The sequence below is a fragment of the Tiliqua scincoides genome, chromosome 3, assembly GCF_035046505.1.
Source record: "Tiliqua scincoides isolate rTilSci1 chromosome 3, rTilSci1.hap2, whole genome shotgun sequence".
In the NCBI taxonomy this organism is placed as follows: domain Eukaryota; kingdom Metazoa; phylum Chordata; class Lepidosauria; order Squamata; family Scincidae; genus Tiliqua; species Tiliqua scincoides.
Window position 1 is genome coordinate 131,083,867 of NC_089823.1, and position 19,933 is coordinate 131,103,799.

The following is a 19,933-nucleotide window of genomic DNA, read 5'->3' on the forward strand; positions in this document are numbered from 1 at the left end:
ATAGACTGATATTTTAAACTATCACATAGATCCCACTATCATATGCCATATTCCAACTGACAGGCAGAAATGTATGACAAGTGCATCTTGCATTCTCCAATGCTTTCCACATTTTGCTTCTAAAAATGGTGCGCAATATCTCTTCTGGGCTCATTCACAGAGTATGTTCGACCACTGCCTTCTCTCAGGAATGAATCAACACCATATTTTTAAGCATGTGTGAGCCAAGCGCACATGGAATTCAAATGCAACCACTTTCACAATTCCAAGTGTGGATGTTGGCACAGCGGAACTCCATGTGCTTGCAGCTCACACATTAAGGTGTTCACAAAAAATATGTTCTCTCAAGTCAAGAAAACAACAGATACTGTTTCTGAACCAGTTCTGTGATCCTGAATGATAACATTTCAAGGTCAGTGGCACTAGCTGTGGGAATGCTGTGGTTATGAACAAGAATTCATGTTTACCTGCAAATGCCTGGAATACCCGTCACTCACCATACAAAACTTGGTGGCCATGTGGCAAGTCTTGTCTTCCAGCACAGTTCGACCACACAAAAGAAGTCCTCTGTACAGATGGGATTCCCCCTCTCCCGCCCTTACTAAGCATTACTGCAGATAACCTGCACAGGAACTCCTGGTACAAGGAGCAGTTATCACAGGATTCTGCACAGCAGAAAGGAATGGTCACATAAGCAGGATTCCTGTCTGCTGCGGGAGTTGATGCTACATTATGAACCAAGCTGTGGCAGAAGGTCCTACTACATGAGACAGTACTGGCAAAGGCAAGGCGTTCTGTGCAAAGAGAAGCCTCTGGAAGTGCATGAAGCGTTGCTTTTGTGCTGCGTGAGAGCAGGGATGCACTCATCATTCCCTAATAGTGGGATATCTGTTCTGTGGCTCCTACTGTGAGGCATCCTGCAGACGGCTACAATGTGCGCCTCTTACATCCTGGCTCGCCTGTTGATAAAGAAAAGTGAGATTCTATTAAGGAATGTGTCCGTCGAAAGAAAGAAATTGCCAATCCAGACACACTGGGGAATGTCAAGCTTGGAAAGGAAGACTGTTTACCACCATCCGTTTCAAAACAGAGAGCCCTTTATTGGCACCCTACTGTGACCCCACTGATCTCTGCACTAGCTGCACTCATGACAGCTTCTTAGGGGTTTTTTTGAACTAGCAAAATGGAGGGAGCCACCTACTGGAGGGGGGCAAGCATAACACCAAAGAGAGTGAGAGCATCAATTTGCGTGTAACCTATTCACCTATCTGTGTTTGTGAGGCTTTTTGTCCCTGATGTTCTGGAAGGCATCTAATTCATCTTGGTATTTTACAGAGGTGAACTTCCTGGTCGTCCACGTCTCTGAACAAAGAGTGGGTGACTGCACAGCCCAACAAACAACTGGGACAAATGATCTCTCCCATAAAGAAGCCATTTGGTAACTGCAGGTAAAATTGTGGGGCTTCCCACATCTTTGTGGAATGCAAGACAGTTTAGGGGAAGGATGGGGCATGATGTTATTATGAGAAGAAAGAGAACCTGCTGCAGCAGTCAGTACCAGAAGGAGCTCCAGCCCGTTAGCCCCAGAAACTCTATGTTGCAGCCACCCATACGGATGCGCTAACCATGGGGAACTGCAGGGAAGCAAGGAACAAGTAGGAGCTTCTGGACACAACCCTTCCTTCTTCTCCTCTTCTATCTCTGGCAAGCTGATTTGAAGAGGAAGACCAGTTCCAGTTGAAGGCCAGTTCCTCATTCAAGGCCAGTTGAATGAGATGGCCAGTTCCAGTTCTCATGCTAGTAATGGATTCATGTCCCAACTCCCAAATCTTCCACAGCTGCAAGCCGCAAACAAAGATTCTATGAGCTCACTTGTTGAAAGGATGTCTGCAAATGGCTTGCAAGTGAGTGACTGCTTATGAGGGATTTATCTGGGTTCTCTAGGCATGGCTTTCGCCTTTCAATGAAGAAAGCAAAATACTGAGCTACAAAACAGCCACTCCCTTGGAGCAAGCTCCTTTCCCACCACTCCTTTCCCACCACGTATTATAAAAAGCATGTTAAAGTAGATTTGTTCCTGGAGGAACAAACTGACCTCAGAAGTTCCTCCAACACTGAGTGTAGCAGTGTGTAGCTGAGTGTAGCAGAAGTTCCTCCAACACTGAGTATAGCTGAGTGTAGTTTGCCCTTAGTAAACTTTTGGGGCAAGGGGTTTGACATCTCTTTCACTCTCTCCCTCCCTCCCTCCCCCTTCATTATTATTAATAAATTCACAGCTTCATTCCAATAAGATTCCTCCAGGTGAGCATGAGGAGCTACACCCTTTAATTCTATGAAACTGAGCACATATATTCAGTGTTTACATGTGATGGACTTGCACAGGAGTGTCATAAGGCCCACAGGCCAAATGCAGCCCCCAGAAGCAATTTATCTGGTCCCCATTATAACTGCACTTTCTCAGTGTGATAATTGGGCTCTCTCATATCTTGGAAATAAGAACAAGATTTACACATTTTCTCTTCTGCCATTTGCAACTAATGAGTTTCTTTGTGAGAAAAGTACTTATTTCTGACCATCATCTGCTAAATGATGTCACTTCCTGCATGATGTCACTTCTGGCCCTCAGCAGGCCCAATAAATGCAAACTTAGGCCTTCTGTATGGAATGACTTTGACACCCCTGGACTAGCATATTGTTAAGATGAATGACACATGGGAAAAAGTGGGAAATCCCTAACCCTCTGCAAAAAAAAGAAAGTCAAAATATAATCAATATGTTTTGATACAGCAAATATACAGAAATGCTTGTGAATCAGAAAAATAAAGCATTTGTGAATGAATAAACAAGTTAAAACAGCAAGGTTTCCTAAAGCACACCAACCAAGAGCTAAAGTTTCAGTAAGTAAATGTGAAACAGATGGTTTACGCAACATTTTGCTGGTGAACATTCATGCAAACCACAATAAAGCCCACCATGATGATCAGCAGTACAAAGTTAATTTAAATGTTAAAATTCCCAGAGGTGTTTCAACTTATTATCTGTACCTAACTCATTCCTGAAAATGTCCCTTTCTTTATAAGGAACATCCAGCTGAGTACAATTATCACATTAATTTAGGTTAATTTAAATGGGAAAAATTTGAACTTGTTCCAAAGCCATTCGAAGTTCACTCAAAAATCACCCTATGGGTGCAATCCCAACCCCTTATGTCAGTTCTTTCCAACACTGGCATAGCAGTGCCAATGGGACATGTGCTGCATCTTGCAGTTGGGTGTCACTCACGGAGGCCTCCTCAAAGTAAAGGAATGTTTGTTCCCTTACTCAGAGCTGCATTGCCCTTATGTCAGTGCTGGAAAGCACTGACAGAAGGGGTTAGGATTGCACCCTAAACGCCTAATAGCATAAGGCAGTGGTTCTCAAACCTTTAAGGAGCGTTACTCCCTAAGTAAGTGTTTGTGGGGGAGGTGCGACGGGGGGTGCTTTTACTTACTATGGGCTTCTGCAAGCAGCAGGAGGTGTGGGGAGTCCCGTGCAGCTCTTTGCAGGGCTCCCCGAGGCTTGGAATGTAGAGAAACAGTGCGCGCAAACCACTTCCGGTTTTGCGTTGCAACCAGTAGGTTTGTGCGCACTTCTCTACGTTCCAAGCCTCTGGGAGCCCTGCAAAGAGCTGCACGGGACTCCCCACACCTCCTGCTGCTTGCAGAAGCCTACAGTAAGTAAAAGCATCTCCCTCCCCCCTTAGTGACAGGATCCTGATGATCAAGGCCTTGCCTCCTCCCTTCCCCTGCCCTTCCTTAAAGGGATTGGGAGAAGCTTTACACGAACTGGTGGATCTCGACCCACCAGTTTGAGAACCACTGGCATAAGGAGTTAGTTGTGTAGCATAATAATATAGAATAAATTACAATTAATAATATACAGTATCAATAAACATCACACCTGTATCAGTAAAGCTATGTTGTTAGATGGAGGAGGAAGAGTGAGAAGGGGAAGACTTGTTGTGGCAGTGCCAAGGGGGCCTGCTGAACACTACTGACACCACACAAAGAGATAAAAGGAAGTGTATAATGTGCATGCCTTGAAAGCCAGTACGAAACTGAACTTGGGAACTTGCTACCCATCAGGCAGTGTGTCTCACACAGCCATTTCCCAGACCATATACTGAAAATCTTGGTATGGTTAAAGAGGCATGATCTTAATATGCACAGAATGTAAGAGTGAAAAATCTGTATAAAGTTCAGTTAGCAGGGGAAGGGTGTATTCTGATCTCCTTCAGTGGCTAAAATATAATAGATGATACTCTCACTCTTGCAGAGTTGAACTGATGGGGTCAGGCTTAAGCTCATCCACACTGGTACTCTTTAAAGAGAAATATACCAATTCACATGGATGTGTACCATGAGCAAAGTAAATCCCTATTAAAACTCTAGCTACAGAGAGAAATCATCTTACTTGCAAAATGAAAAAGAGAGTTACTTACAAAAGGCAAAGACAACGTAACAGATCTTCTGCCTATTAAAGGCTCAATAGTCTGAACACATATAGATGGAGATGCACCTGGTAAATGATGGTGGGTTATATCCTACCCTTGCACTCTGTAAACAAAGGCATTTTTCATGCACAGACAGAGATGTGTGTTCCTGGAAGGGGTCCTTCCATAATTGGATCAGGTCCTTCTGTGAGGTCAACTCTCCTTTCATGACTGGAAGGATCTGTGGTTTGCAAAACTCAAGGTTTTGTAGTTTGCAAAAACAAGGCAGCCAAATATGGATAAATGTTTACTGGTACCTGCAGACTTCACCACATAGAGCTCTATATGCAACCTTCTATCTGTTCTGATATCTATCTGATATGCAGTCCTTCTATCTGAGAAGGACTTTTTTCTATATGTGTGCCTGTATGCACACATGTATATGCACAAATTCACACAGGCACATGAATTGAAAAGAATACTTTAAAGAACAACAAGCCTGATGCCATCAACTCAGATGGAGATTGCTGACTGTTGCTTTTAAGCCACTGAAGACAGCAGGAGAAACAGAAATGCATCCAGCACCTGGACATTTTAGTCCACAATTCTCCTTCTTTATTGGTGCATGTCTATGCGTGTCTACTCAGAATTAAGCTCATTATTTTCAATGGGACTTGCTCCTGAGGAAGAGTGTATAGAAGAGTGTGGTCCTACTGTGATTTGAATGAACAGCCATTAGGCAAATGCTGAGTAAACTCTTTGTTTGAAATACGTATTGAAACTTCATTTGATTGGAATATTTCAAGACAGTGTTTTTACTTGCTTAAAGATATGCACATGATTTGGTTTACTCTATATGGTTTAATATACAATATACCTTTAATATACACCTTCATATGGTATAAATGTATTTCTTGATATACTTATAGCATCAAAACATTTGTGCTGTTTTTTTACCCTGACATTTACATGACTGACAGCCCAATCTTATGCATGTCTACTCAGAAGTAAGTCCCATTAGAGTCAATGGGGCTTAGCCCCAGAAAAGAGTGGATAGGATTGGGCTGTAAGACAAGAGCATTCTTAGTATCACCCTTGAGTCTTAGAAATGGGGTTTCAGTGACACCCCACCCTTCCACCCAAAAAAAGGCCACTGACTAAAGTTCAGGTTAAGATATGCAGTTCAGACCATTCCAATGGTCTTCCATTCCAATATGAAAAAGGCAGGAATGATCAGGACCTTTTCACGACCAGCATGGTTTTACTTTGCCCTCTGTTATGAAATGCTATAGAAACGGTACCATCACAAAATGACTTTGCTTGGCTGCATCATTGCTGCCGATGCTTTTTAGTCACAGTTCCCTTGCACACTGCATGAAAAAGTGGTAAGCGAAAGGCAAGCAGGGATCATTAGTTGGCAGCAAGCTTATTTCCGAGTTGGAAGCTTTTGCTTCCCAGTGAAAACAGATGCTGAACTTTCCAGAAGGCATCTTTGCCACACTCTAGCCTAGAGAGCAATTAGGAGGAACTCACACGCACGCACGCACAAATACACACAGACCAGGGAATTTAAGCAATTTACAACAGCCCATCTAAAAAAAGTATTTTATTTCGGAAAAAAAATAAAAAACAGTTGGGCTTTTGTAATATGAAAAAATTGCCATTTTTATTGCTAGAATATATATAATATATATATATATATTTATATAGTAATATATGCGATACAATTTTAGTACAAGTAAAAAAATGAATGCTATTGATAAGCTCTATTAATATAGCTGCAGATATTCATGTTACACAGTTAGTCATGTATGAGCAAGGCAGCCATGATGCTACCCCAAGACATGTTACTGCAGTTCAGAGACATAAATTGATTAACAGATAGCAAATGTACTCTGAAAGAAACTTACTTGAGATTTGTTAGAAGGGTGGTGCTAGGCAAATAGGCAAAATGGCTCAGAGGGGAGCTGGCAGCAGAACACAATCTACACAGAGATCTACCAAGGATATGCCTCTTGAAATGGAAATTCCGCAGAGATTTCTGGTAGACTGTATCCAATATTTCCAATAGGCCACATTCACACAGGGCAATGTCTCTTTGCTGCCTGATACGAAGTACCAGGGTCAGAGGGTGTTGGACTAGGCTTATTTGGCATTTCACAGGCCAGTTTTTCTCCCTTGCATGGCCCCAAATAAAAACCGAGAACAGATCCATTAAATCATAACTCAGCTGATCACCTGGTTAGCTGGGAACAGAATCCCAGTGACCCCAAGAGGCAGGATAATATTTTGTTCTTGGGCAACTTAAGAAAAGGATGTGCTGAAAGGATCCAAGAAAACTTGAGCTATGATCTACAGTAGTGTTTCTCAAACTGTGGGTTGGGACCCACTATGCGGGTCATGAGTCAATTTCAGGTGGGTCCCCATTCATTTCTATATTTTATTTGTATGAGACTTGTTGGTATTAGATTACCATGGTATGTGACCGCATTTGGGAAAATGTTACATATCTCTGCTTTTAACAGGCTACTATGTAGATGCTTTTAACAATGATAGTAAGTGACTTACTCCTGGGTAAGTGTGGGTAGGATTGCAGCCTAGGATTGTTAAAATTTTTCCTGCTTGATGATGTCACTTCCAGTCATGACATCACTTCTGGTGGGTCCTGACAGATTCTCATTTTAAAAAGTGGATCCTTTAGGTTTGAGAACCACTGATCTACAGCATTATAGTGGTGATTTTACTGGCTAAGAGTTTTGTTGGCTTAACAACCCTTCTCCCAATCTCTGGACATTGCAAGGGCATCCACAGGAGAAAAAATATTCCTGACTTAACTGACACTGCACCTTTGTCTCTGAATCCAACCAACACCCCTTCTCAGACACATTCTCTGGAGTCAACCCCAGAGAAAGGGGAAGCCAGCAGAGAAATATTCCAATAAAATCTCAAGCAAGGTTCTGAGCGTTTATGAAGATGATTTAAAGAGAAGCAGTTATAACAACGGTGGGAGCTGAAAAGGATTCTGCTTTGCCTGGGCTCACGGCTGCCTCAGGCATTTTCCTTGGCTCACTTGGCAGATTTGCCAAGCAGGGAGGAAGCTGATCCCTAGTTCCCTGACTACCCCCTGACTGTAGGGTTGATCTGCAGCACCCATGGGGTCAGATCTTTGGCGGGACACACAGTGTCGTGACAAGGGTGCTGCCAGGCTGCAGACATCACCACACCTCCCCGCAACACTAGGCATATGGATCAGCTTCATATCGGTGCTTATGTGATGTGCAGCTGACCTTCAGCATTGGAATAGTGCAGTCTGGGTTATGCATGGGTACAAAGTGGAATGACATTCATGAATTCTGTATAATTGCTCTGAGAGTAACTTGCTTTGAAGGGGTCTCGACTGGCAAGGGTTTCTCTAGCCCTAAATGCTGGCAGATCTCTCTTTGCTGACATACAGGAAGGGCCCCCAGCTGCTGACTGACTGTGGATAGAAAGAGAAGCCAAAAGACCCCAAGTGAGAGCGAGGCTTGTTTTCACTGAACACTTGATCCATCAGGCTAGCTAGCCATCAATGCTTTACCCAGGATGCTTTAGCTGTAAGTCCTTTTGTTTCTTGGCTTACTTTTGACGATATTTCTCCAGATACTCTTTAATCCACTTCAGACTGGAGTCAAGGCAGATCTGTTTGTTGCTGTGCTTCAGTTTTGCACTAAAAAAAAAAAAGAAAGCAAATGAAAAGAATGGCAGCATGAACTGAGAACAAAACCTCGAACAGAAGCAGGCCACTGCCGAGTTCTGCTCAGTTCAACTCCTATGACAAGAAACAAAAAAAAGGAATTCTGTCTGCTTCTTGTTACACTACAGAGTGAGCAGCTGGTTAAACAAATAAATGTGTGATGTTGGTGAAATCACAGCCATGCGCATTGACTTTATCATATAATTTTCAGTGAAAACCCCAGCTTGTCCTTCTGGCTTGCTTCTGACATGTGTGCGCAAGGCAACTCCTCTCAAACAATTGTTAAGTAGTTCTTTTCTCTTGCCACCATGAATGTGGCGAGGGGCAGCTTACAGGACGCTTTGTGTCACCCTGCAAACCTTAGTGCTGTGCCCCCCATAGCTACACTACTGAGTTCTACAAGCAACTAACAAACAAAATCTTGCAGAAATTCCAGGTAAAATGGAAGCAAATCCCGTTTTGAACCTTTCAGGGGTGCACAAGTGATCCAATCACCTTTTAAAATCATTATCACAGGAAACAGGACAGCTCCTGCCTTGTTATGATGACACAAACAAGAGCCTCAGAGGCCAATCCTGTGCTTGGCGGCACGGGCTCTGTGCCACTGAGCACAGTCGCAAATGTGCCATAAGGCACGTTCACGAGGCTCACCGCCGGGCTCCCACCCATGCTAGCCCAGTGCCAGCTGATGCTGGGCTAGCACCAGGCAGTTACCCAGCTCCCGCAGCTCGGCAGTCTCCTGAACTGCCAACCAGCAGCATGATAGGTGGGGGCGGGGAGGAGGCGTTCCAGGGAGGGGGAGGCCGGCATGCTGGGGGGGGAGGGAGGGAGGAGGATCCGGATCCAGGGCACTCATGCAGGGCTGCGTGCCCTACATGAGTGCCTTTACCTTACCGCAGTTGGTGGTAAAGTGAGTAGCCCCACTGCGGAGCTGCTTACCTTACTCAGGGGAAGGGGACGAACATCCCCTTCTCCCAAGGTGCCTCCCACAGTACCGCGGAAGGCGCCAAGCCTGGGCCCCCCGGGGCAACTCAGGATTGGGCTGCCCATCATTCCACAACAACAACATTTTTTTGTGCTCATGCATTTGCCAGTTAGGAATGGATAAGAGCTAGAAATATAAGTAATTCTGTGTTAGACCTGGAAGATCCAGATTCAAATCCCTGCTCAGCCATGAAGCTTCCTAGGTGACCCTGGGTCAGTCAATATCTCAGCCTCACCTACCTCACAGGGCTGTTGTGAGGAAAAGGAGGAAGAACCATGACATCACCCTGAGCTCCTTGGAGGAAGGGTGGTATAAAAATGTGAAAAATTAAAATTAAAAATTAAATTTCTGTCTCAGAATGGTCTCATTTCAACAAGTTGCAGAAATATATGGGTTTCTATAGGCATAACTAAACCAAATGGCAATTGCTGTTTTTGTTTTTTAATGTCAGGAGGGATGGTGGCTCAGTGATTCAAAACAGATGCTTTATACGCAGAATGTTTCAGATTCAAATCCTAGTAGCTACAGGTGGGGCAGAGCAAAAACTTCTGCCTGAAACCCTGGAAACCTGCTGCCTATCTTTCTTGACAATACATGGGCCAAAGCTCTGATTCAGTGTAAAGCAGCTTTCTGCGATGCTTCTTATCACCATGATTAGAAGAGGACAGAGGCCCAGAAAAATATTTCCATGGAAAATATTTCATTGTCATAAAAATGTGTTCCCAAAATCCCTCAAGGACTTGACTTTCTGATTTAAAAAAAAAAATCATCACAAATAACTTGCTAAATTCACTTCCTAAACTGTTTTGTTTTATTGAAGATGCAACCGTGTCAAATGTCAATCCCATTTTGGCTATGCATGCCCATAGCTGTACTGGACAAGTACATACTATCTGAGATTGCATACGCAGCCTTCCACTGCAAAAGCACATGCCCACCAAATTCCCCTCCTGTTTTACAAGCTCAGGGTACCTTCACTTTTTAAAAAGTAGAACAGATTATGCAATTGTGATTTGTGAGTTCACACACTGCACATCACTATACATTGACAGTAGTCAACACACGATGTGATTTTTCTCTTAACACCGCTAAACTAATTTGGGGAGGTATGTGTTTGTGTGTGCTTAATAGCATTGCAAATGTGACATTGTGTATTAATTCTCAAAGAAAATGTTATATATTTCTCAGGATAAAAAAAAATACCACTGTCATTGTGTCACAGTTCTTTACCCCATAAGTGCTCTTTCAATGCTAAGCAAACTGCTTCTATCTGCAAGCAACAGGACTGGATACAGAGATACTCATACTGATTAACTGAAAATTTCATCTTTAATATACTGCATGGTGACACCTGATGACATTGTAAATGTTCTTAGACATGATGTTCTAGTCTAGAGATTGCTCAAGACTGCTTGTCCAGTGGCTCTAATGTACATGAGAAGCTTCCCTAAAGAAAGCATCTTCATTCACTGGTAAGATTGTGCTGGGTGGCATGGGGGCTGGGAGAAGGTAACAGAAGGGTGTTTTGGAGGTGGGGAAAGAGCGTTTCTGGGCAAGGGAGAGTGGAACAGTGGGAAGATTGAGCCCAAGGGGGTGGGATTGGTGGTGGCGGCAGCACACACCAAATCCTAACCCCCTTCCCCAGCTGGGCAGCCCTACGCAGGGCTCCCTGGATCTGTGCCAGCTTTATAGCTGGCACTGATCCGAAAAGCCCCATAGGAGTTGTTGGAGCTTTACTCGCAGTAAGGGGAAATATATTCCCTACCCTGAGGAGACCTCCAACCACCTCCTGAGCTGCACTGGATGCAGTGCAGGCTGTGTAGCCTGACTGTGCCCAATGCAGTTTAGGACTGGGCTGTACGTGTGATTTTGTTCTGAATTAGTGCATGGTGCACGTATTTGCTAGGCACAGTCAGGATCCATCCCCTGTCACTTCTAACTCCACTCCTTGAGCAGCTCTGTTCTGCCCCCCCCAATCCTCACTACAATTAGCTGTCTGCAGGAAGACCACCGAATACGGCTTCTCTCTTTCATTTAAGATGGAAAGGCTAGAGTTGGGAATCTTCTGTCATCACAAATTTGATGGAGCGCATCCCCTTAATTTTGGCCAGATGCAAAAGCTGCTTCAAATGCTTCCTAACTGGCACACAGCTAGGCAAGATGTGCCAAGGTAAACACAGTGCCTGGTGAACCCCCTACAAGGCTGTTGCAAGCTACTCTGGTATATAACAAGAAAACCCCACCCCTTGAAAACTATAGGCACACGTACCTCCTGTGTACCTCCTGTGTGTCTTGAAAAAAGCCAAAGCAGCCTCTGTTAAGCTGATGCAACACAATGGATCGCAAGGTGGGTTTGCATCTGTCAAGGCTCACTTGCAGAGCAAAAGGCAGGAAGACCCTTGATGAAATCCACAATCTCCCCTTTTTCACTCTCTCAAAATTAGCCAGTTTTAACCACTTCCCCAAATTTGGCCACAATCCCCCCCCCCCATATCCTAAGAGCAGCAACTAAGTGGCAAATGTCAAAAGATAATGGGGCAGGCCGTTATCTGGCTTATCTGTAACCTGGCTTATCTGTAACGTGAATAACCTTCCATTGAGGTCCTCCCTCATTGAAATTTAGGCTGTGTATTTTCACATCTATCCTGCATGGTGAGCCACTGTGGATTCATATTCACCCCTTTTAGGTCAGATGAACAACATTCATAAGAGAATCAAGTTCAAGAGCAACCAATCCACACAATTTTTATTTTAAATCATAAGTCTACCCAACATCTGGGGGAGGGAAGTGATGATAATCCGCACTGGATTTGCAGTCAAGTATGGGCTCAATCCTATCCAATTTTCCATTGCCAGTGCAGCTGTACCAATGGGGTGTGCACTGCATCCTGTGGTGGGGGGGCAGTCACAGAAACCTCCTCAAGATAAGGGAATGTTTGTTCCCTTACTTTGGGGCTGCATTGTGCCTGCACCAGTGCTGGAAAGCTGGATAGGACTGGGCCCTATATGTGTTCACTAGAGGAGAAAAGGAAGGAGGAAAAGTCAGGATGGTGTAGTTCAGTCATTTTCAACCACTGTGCCATGGCACACTGGTGTGCTGTGAGTGGTCCACAGGTGTGCCACAGGAATTTGGGGGAAGGTCATTGAGCTTGGTGGAAGGGTGCTATAAAAATGTGAAAAATAAAGCAGATCCTGCCTCACAGAGGCAAAACCTACAGTGGCACCTAGTGAGGGGCACCAGGATGGACCTACATCTTCTACCTCACTGTCCCCGAAGGCTTTCCTCCCTCAACAAACATCTTGCTCAAATCAGCAGTCCTGTTGTTAATCCATCACATTCTCTGTTTGTCTTGTTGTCCCACAAATGAAGCTTCTTCAGAAACTTGGTGAGTCACAAATGAAACTGTGATCACGTCTCCCATCTCAAATACCAGAATACCATGTTTGAGATTCTGGTCCAAAGATGTTGACCATTACAAGGCAGAGCTACATGTGATAAGGCACAGAGTTCTTCCCAACCCTGTGTTTGCCACTTCACACTAGCGCAGGGGTAGAAAGAAGCACTTTCAGAGACAAAAAGTGTTAAGTCTTCTCTTCCTGTGTCCTGATTCTCCCCTACAAACATCCCCCCCATCCTTGCAATCACTTTAACAGGAATTTGGAATCATAAGTTTGCCAAAAGAACATGTAGTTACATCCACAGAGTGACCATAAGCTCCTTGCATTTGATTTGGAGGAAGTCTTGGCTATCCTTGAAAATATTTTTAAATGGCAAAATGTAACATGAACTGCAGCTGACTATTTCTTGTGGTCTCCCAATTCACACATTCTGCTTGTCGATAGCAGAGCATCTTGAGGGGTCAGCAGCACTACTGTTATTGTTTATATTATAATTTTTATTATGAATATGAATATGGCTGCAATCCTAACCACTTTCCTGAGAGTAAGCCCCACTGAACAAAATAGGACTTACTTCTGAGTAGACCTGGTTAGGCTTGTACCCTAAAACACTTTTTAAGAAAAAGTAGTTCACAACACGGTTTATATAGCTAAATAAATCTATTGATGACTCCCTGTCCCCAAAGTGTTCACAATTTAACAAAAGATGCAGAAGAGACACCAGCAAAAGCCACTGGAAAGGATACCATGCTGGGGTGGAAAGGGACAGTTGATCTTCCCCTGCTAAGTATCACACCACTTTAGACACCACATGAATCACAAATGTATTGTGTGATCATTGATCAGAAATTGGTTAAAAAAACTTTGCAGTTGTTATTTGCACATTAACCCAACAGAGGGTTAAAAAAAACAAGGTCTATCCTTCAGTATATATGAAGATCCCAATTTAATTAAAGGACATGCATGTCAAGGGACTATGTTAAAATTATTCCCACTTCCTTTCTGTCTGCACACATCCCACCTGAACAAACCTAGCCCACATTCCAGCATTCTCTTAATTCCCCTAGGCGGATAAGTTAGCTGGGTCAGTGGCTGGATAGAGAGCAACTTTCTGGACCGAAATCCCAACCCAGCAACTGAGTAAAGAGCCATGCTGTGCCAAAAACTGTTCTCAAATGGGACTCTTCGCTTGGCAAAATGAACGGTATTGGACGACCACGAGCAAAAGATTTTGTTTTAAATATATCCCTTACTCAGAGTAAGGGTAAGCGGAATGTGCCCTCCATCAAATTACTGTGAATTGGATAAAATGTACAAAACCGATATCAAGTAGAGCCTAAGGATGGGCACATTCACTGGTTCTCCGTTTCGAATGATTACATCTTCTAAAATTAACACTACCATCACTTCATTTTGTTTTCAGTTAGATGGGAAGAGAAAATTTTCAGTTTCAGTCAGATAAATGGGAACTTTGCCATTTAAAAGGCATTCCCACAAGCAACAAGAACTTTTTGTGTACACCAACTGGGTCATAACAGAGCACGAGTGTTTAACATTTCCCTTCTGCTTTTTTCCCATATGTTTTATGGGAACATCTCCCCTAGTCCATACCATAATCCATGCCTTTTTTGCAAATTAAAGAGCTACACTGATTGCAAAACACTGACATGAATTCTAACCGTCAAAAAATATTTCAAATCAGTACAGTCTGTCCTAAAATCAGATACCTGGGCTGAGCTTCACATCTGGACCATGCTATGGTTTTGTACCTACACAAAAATGTAATGGAAAAATGCGTGCGGACTTACATAACCTGGAGAGAACAGCCGGGGATAGTCATGATCTTGAGGTGCTTTATGTTGGATTTGGACACACTGGTCTCAAAGAATCTGCAGGGGCAGCGGTAAGTCAAGCTGATGGGCTTCCCTGGAGGGGGAAACAAAGCAAAGGATTTAGTTGGAGCAAGCAAAGCGGCTACTACCCTGCAGTACAGGTTACAAAAGTAATGGGGGGAGGGGGGACTTCTCCCTGGCATCTTCAGGGCCCAGAGCACCAGCCTCTCTGGGTCTTATTTCAGCCTTTTAATCCTGGGTGTTTGTGGGTTTTAGAATTCAAAGGATGGGGTGAGAAACTGGAGCCTAAGAAATGGAGAAGTGGATTCTTCTTTTTTTAAAGAAGCTGGCTAATTGTTCTGAATAGCTGCTGGCAATTAGGCAAGATAAAGGCTGGAATAGAGGGGCACTCAGCCTTCCCTGTTGTTATTCCTACCAGATGATTTTACCTGAGGCCAAATGAAACAGCAGACTGGAGAAGAAAGAAAGCCCTCTGCTCTGCAAAGCCAAACAAGCCCCCCCACCCCCATACCAATTTTGGAAAGGTAGGGAGGGACAAGCTGGCAAGGTCTTGGGGCACTCTGATGCTGCTCCAGGTCCAGCTATTCTCTGGAGGCATGATAGAAATGCAACAAATATAAATGAATATTTTCAGAACAACTTTGGTGGGGCACCAGGTCCCACCAAAGTGGGATTCAGGTTGTGATACCGCCATTTTTCAGCCATAACAAAACGCTGCCTGAAGCCATCAATGCACTCATGCTCTTTGCATGTGGAGCTCGGGAGACATAACATGTACAGAGTTCTTCACAAGCCCAACACTTTGGAAAACTTGGGCTAGGAACTCCAGGATGGGCCTGCTTCAGGGGCCCTAAACCTATTGCTTCTCCTTGTCCCGATCTTGGAAGTCCTGAAAAGTCCTCTCAGTGGTGCCTCACAGCAGGCTGTGGAGCCACCTTGCACCGAGGAGCCTCAGGTCCCTGTGACCCTACCAATGGGACCACACCTCAGGCTCTGGTTCATGGCATACTGAAGCAATAAACTTATGAGTAGGCTATATTTGTTCGAGATTGGGACTCACATGAGGATACGCTTCTCTGTTCAATTTAATCAGCCACATCATTCCACAACATAGAAAAACTGACATGGCAGGGAGGTGACCGGTCCCTTTTCTTGGAGCCAAACTATTTATGACTGCAGGGATCCCCGATCATATCTCCCACTGCTTTTTGAAATGTTAATAGCAAGGGGGATCCAGTTAGGACCAGGGCTAGGGAAGGGGGGAGTAACTTTCTTCCACCTGTGCTATTTACAGAAGAGTCCCCTCCACAAGTTGGTATCTTCCTCTTCTTCCAAAGCTATGGTCCAGACTGGATTCAGCCCCCCTCTCCACAAATGAACCCACAATTTAACTATTTTAAAGAGTAGAAGATCCAATAAGACTACAAGGTGTCTAGTTGTGACCTTTTCTTTTTCTTTCTTTCTTTCTTTGTGCATGGAAGAACATTCCATCATGTAGTTATGTTCTTCATGTAGTGATGAACATCCCCACCTGCAGTCTGAAGTGGTACAGTCCAGACACAGGTTCCAAGGAACCGGTTCTTCAAGAAAATACTCTGAAGATACTGACACTCCAAAATAACAGGAGCTGGGGATACTGTGGCTTGAAGCATCAGCACCTGAGAGAAGTAGTCAATTCCTTTTGCAACTCATACACCAGTTCATACACATCAACCTAAAAGCCTGGTGAACTCTCCCGCTGACCACCCCATCAAAGAATACCCCCTTCCCCACAGCTGGCAGGGTGCAAAAGGGGTCCTTCTACTCCTTCTACTCTGGGAAAGAAGAGAAGGCAAAGAAGTTGATGTGTGTTGTGCAGAGTTTCAAAAGTGTGGCTCCATGGTGTTCTCAAGCCACAGTTTTTTTGGAGGGTGGGAGCATGCCCAGAAGAGAAATATTGACTAACTCCTCCAGGCAAGCCTGTCAGTCATAACAGGTGCAGAAGCAGATAATTTCAGAACAAATTAATCCGGATTGTAACTCAGATTGCTATCTGGAGCAAAGAAGCAGGGAGAATCTTACGCAGCCTTACTCAAGAATGAACTCCATGAAAATTTAGTGCAGCGCACAGGACTGAGGGCACAATCCTATGCATGTCTACTTGGAAGTAAGTCCTATTGTGTTCAATGGAACTTACTCCCAGGAAAGCGTGGATAGGATTGCAGTTTAAGAGCCTATCCACATCTACTCAGAAGTAAGTCCCATTATAGTCACTGAGGCTTACTCCCTTACATAAGCCTTACACTGAGGCTTACTCCCAGGTAAGTGCGGATAGGATTGCAGCTGGATTCAACCCTGAGCTGACCTACAGTGTGTTTGTTGGGCTCTGCCCAGCTTAAAAGTGTCTCCTCCTGGCGTTCAAGAAGGGACCCCAGGGAGCCCGCACCTGTCCTTAGCTGGGCTAACCCAGGACTTGCACGAGGCCAGAGCCGGCACCAGGCGGCTGATGCTTCTGCGCGGCCGGGCCCCGTTCAAGGAGCGCGGGCTGCTCTCGGCTGCAGTCTCAAGGTCTGCGGACGTGGCCGATCTGTTGCGACGAACCTCCCCGAAGAGGAGCTCGGCCAGCAGGCGGCGGGCCGCCTTGGCCCTGGCCCTGGCTCTACCGCAGATCTGCTGCTCTTGGCTGGGGACGGATCCGGGAGAGAACCCCGTCTGGAAGCGGGATCAGGACGGGAGGCGCCCCGACGGGATGGCGTGCCCAGGGCCCGCGCCTCGACCCACTGCCCGCCCTGCAAGCACCAGGGGACGCGGGAGGAGGAGGAGGCGCCCAGGGAATCCGGAGCGGGAAGGGCGCTTGGCAGAAGCGCGCGCGCGCTCCAAACCAGCTCCTGGAGGTCTCGGAGCCCAAACCTAGGCACATCTACTCAGAAGTAAGTCCCATTATAGTGAATGGGGCTTCCTCCCAGTAAAGTGTGGCTAGGACTGCAGCCCCAGAGCCCAATCCTATGCATGCCAACTGAGAAGTCCCAGTATAGTCAATGGGGCTTACTTACTCCCAGGAAAGCACGGATAGGTTTGTAGCCTCAGCCCAATCCTATGCGTGCCTACTCAGAAGTAAGTCCCATGAGAGTTAATGGGACTTACTCCCAGGAAAGTGTGGAGAGGACTGCAGACTCGCTCCGTTTCTGCCGGAGATGAAGGTGCTGGGGAGGCGCTCCTTGCCAGGACCCTTTCGGGGCGCTCCAGGGACAGACCGGGCAGCAGGATCCGCGGAGGGAACCCCCCTCCCCCCCGGCTCTCTTTTCTCCCGCCGCCGAAGCGGAGAGCGCCGCTCTATGGGCGACGTGGAAAAGCGCGCAAGGTCATCCAAGGGGCATCCACGAGGTGCCCCTCAGACCGGGACCCCAGTGGGAGGCGGCCCCGTGTGTGTTGGGGGGCACACCTCATCCTCCTAAAAGGGCGATCCAAGGCCATGTCTCCATCTGGACACGTGTCTGGGGAAGCGGCTGTCCGCCCACCCCCGTGGAGCGCCACGCATTCCCCGCAAGTCTGGACGGGAGGTCCGCTTCTAGGCTCCACGTCGAGGCGGCTTAGCTGCCGCTCCCCGCTTGGCCCAGGGAGTTCCGTCCAGAGGAGATGCTGGAGCCCGGGGCAGCGGGAGGCAGCCCAGCCTTCCCTCTCCAGCGTCGAAGGAGCGGCACGGAACACATGCCCAGATCTGCCGTTCGCTGACGGCCCCGGGGCCAGCGCTGCCCCCCCCCCTGCAGTCGCCTGCCCTGCGTTCCTCGCCCGTCGGATGGTGCGCCCCCTCGGAAGGGAGAGCTTGCCTGGGTGGTGGACCCAGAGCAGGCGGGCTGCCCACCTCCAGCACTTACCCTCGGCAGGCCGGAGGCTTCCCAGCAGCAGCAGGAGGGCGAGGAGGAGGAGGGCGAGCGCCTTGCTGGTCATTGTGGCCCCTGCTGGACGCCGCTCGCTGGGGGATGCTGCAAGTCGGAGGGGGTGGCTGTTGCCGCGGACTTGCAGAGCGCTCTGCCTGGCTCACTCCTTCCTCCCTCCCCTCTATAGAGGCCGGGAAGGGGAGGGGGCGCCTCGCGGAGGGGGAAAGGGGAGGATCGGGGGCAGCCCGCTCGGATTAATTGCCTGTGGCATGTTAGGAGATCCGTCTTCCCTCCCAGAACAGGGCTGGAAAGCAGCCAGCGCGTGTCGTCCCTTGAGCCCCCCCCAGCCCCCCCCCCGCATCAGACCAGCCAGCCAGTGGTGGGACCGGACCCTGCATATCCTCATCTGGGTCTGCCTGGCGGACGACCCCCCCCCCCTTGCCGTGGCTGGCACTAGAAAGCCCCGAGGCTCCCACCAGACGACTCCTCACCTGTCGGATGCCGGCCTGTGCCTGGAAACGGAGCGATGGTGCAGCTCGCCTTCGGACGGATCTCCTCCCTTCGCGCTCTCTTGCAAGCACGAGGGCGAAGCTATACTGCAGACAGACCCGGGAGGGGGGAGGAGGAGGAGGCGGGGTGGGGTCTGCGCTGGCAAGGCAGGGAGCCGCGTGGAGGGAAGCCCACTCCCCTCCACAGTCCTTCAACCAGGCACGGATCAGATGCTCAGCAGCTCCCTGCCAGACGGTGGCCCAGCAGGTGGATGGCTGAGCCCTCTGTTCTGTGCTGCACACAGCCACATGCCTTCTCCTCCCTCGGGGCACTTCCAGCCAGGGTGTTTCCCCTGGGATTGTGACACACTGTTCACTCCCCCTTGAAGGTAGCCAGGCTCACGCATCACCATCTGTCTGATGTCCTCCCCTGTTTCAGAGCCCAATCCTATGCATGTTACTCAGAAGTAAGTCCCATCATAGTCAATGGGGCTTACTCCCAGGAAAGTGTGGATAGGATTGTAGCCTCAGGGCCCAATCCTTCCCAACTTTCCAGCAGCCCCAGGTAAGGGAACAAACATTCCCTTATCTTGAGGAGGCCTCCCTGAGTGCTTCCCCACCACAGGATGCAGGGCACACCCCATTGGCACAGCTGCACTGGCAATGGAAAATTGGATAGGATTGGGCCCTCAGTCATCACCTTTATGAATGGAGAAAATCTGCTAATAATCAGAACAGCAATTTGAGATTTATCATCATCGTCATCACCACATTCTTCCTTGTTATTTCAGTAATTTATTTGATGGTGAATGATGTATCTTTCTGGAGTAGAGTCCTAGCGATGGTTTTACATTTGATTCTTTCTGGTCTCTGGTTTTGTTTTTGTATTCTGTGATGATTTGGAATAAATATTAGAACGCCAGTTCCCAAACTTCCATTGGGAAGTTCCATTCCACCTAGGTTTACCAGACTTTTAAAAAAGATCTAGAAAGAAATAATATTTTTATTTAATTATAAGTAATAATAACCAGAAGACCCTTAGAGCCCAATTCTATGCATGTCTATTCAGAAGTAAGTTCCATCATAGGCTATGGGGCTTACTCCAAGGTAAGTGTGGATAGGATTGCAGCCTCAGGTCCTATCCACA

The 19,933-nt window shown here is 46.7% G+C and overlaps 1 protein-coding gene across 1 annotated transcript; it reads right to left on the reverse strand.

The window, feature by feature from the left end:
- Nucleotides 1–590: 590 nt before the first annotated feature.
- On the reverse strand, nucleotides 591–18,426 carry CXCL12 (C-X-C motif chemokine ligand 12). Its single transcript, XM_066621910.1, has 4 exons — nucleotides 18,296–18,426; nucleotides 14,397–14,514; nucleotides 8,091–8,177; nucleotides 591–959 (listed from the first exon to the last, which is right to left on the reverse strand). Exons 1-4 carry the CDS (start codon nucleotides 18,366–18,368, stop codon nucleotides 944–946), a joined length of 294 nt encoding a protein of 97 aa, XP_066478007.1. The 5' UTR covers nucleotides 18,369–18,426; the 3' UTR covers nucleotides 591–943.
- Between the last annotated feature and the right edge of the window lie 1,507 nt (nucleotides 18,427–19,933).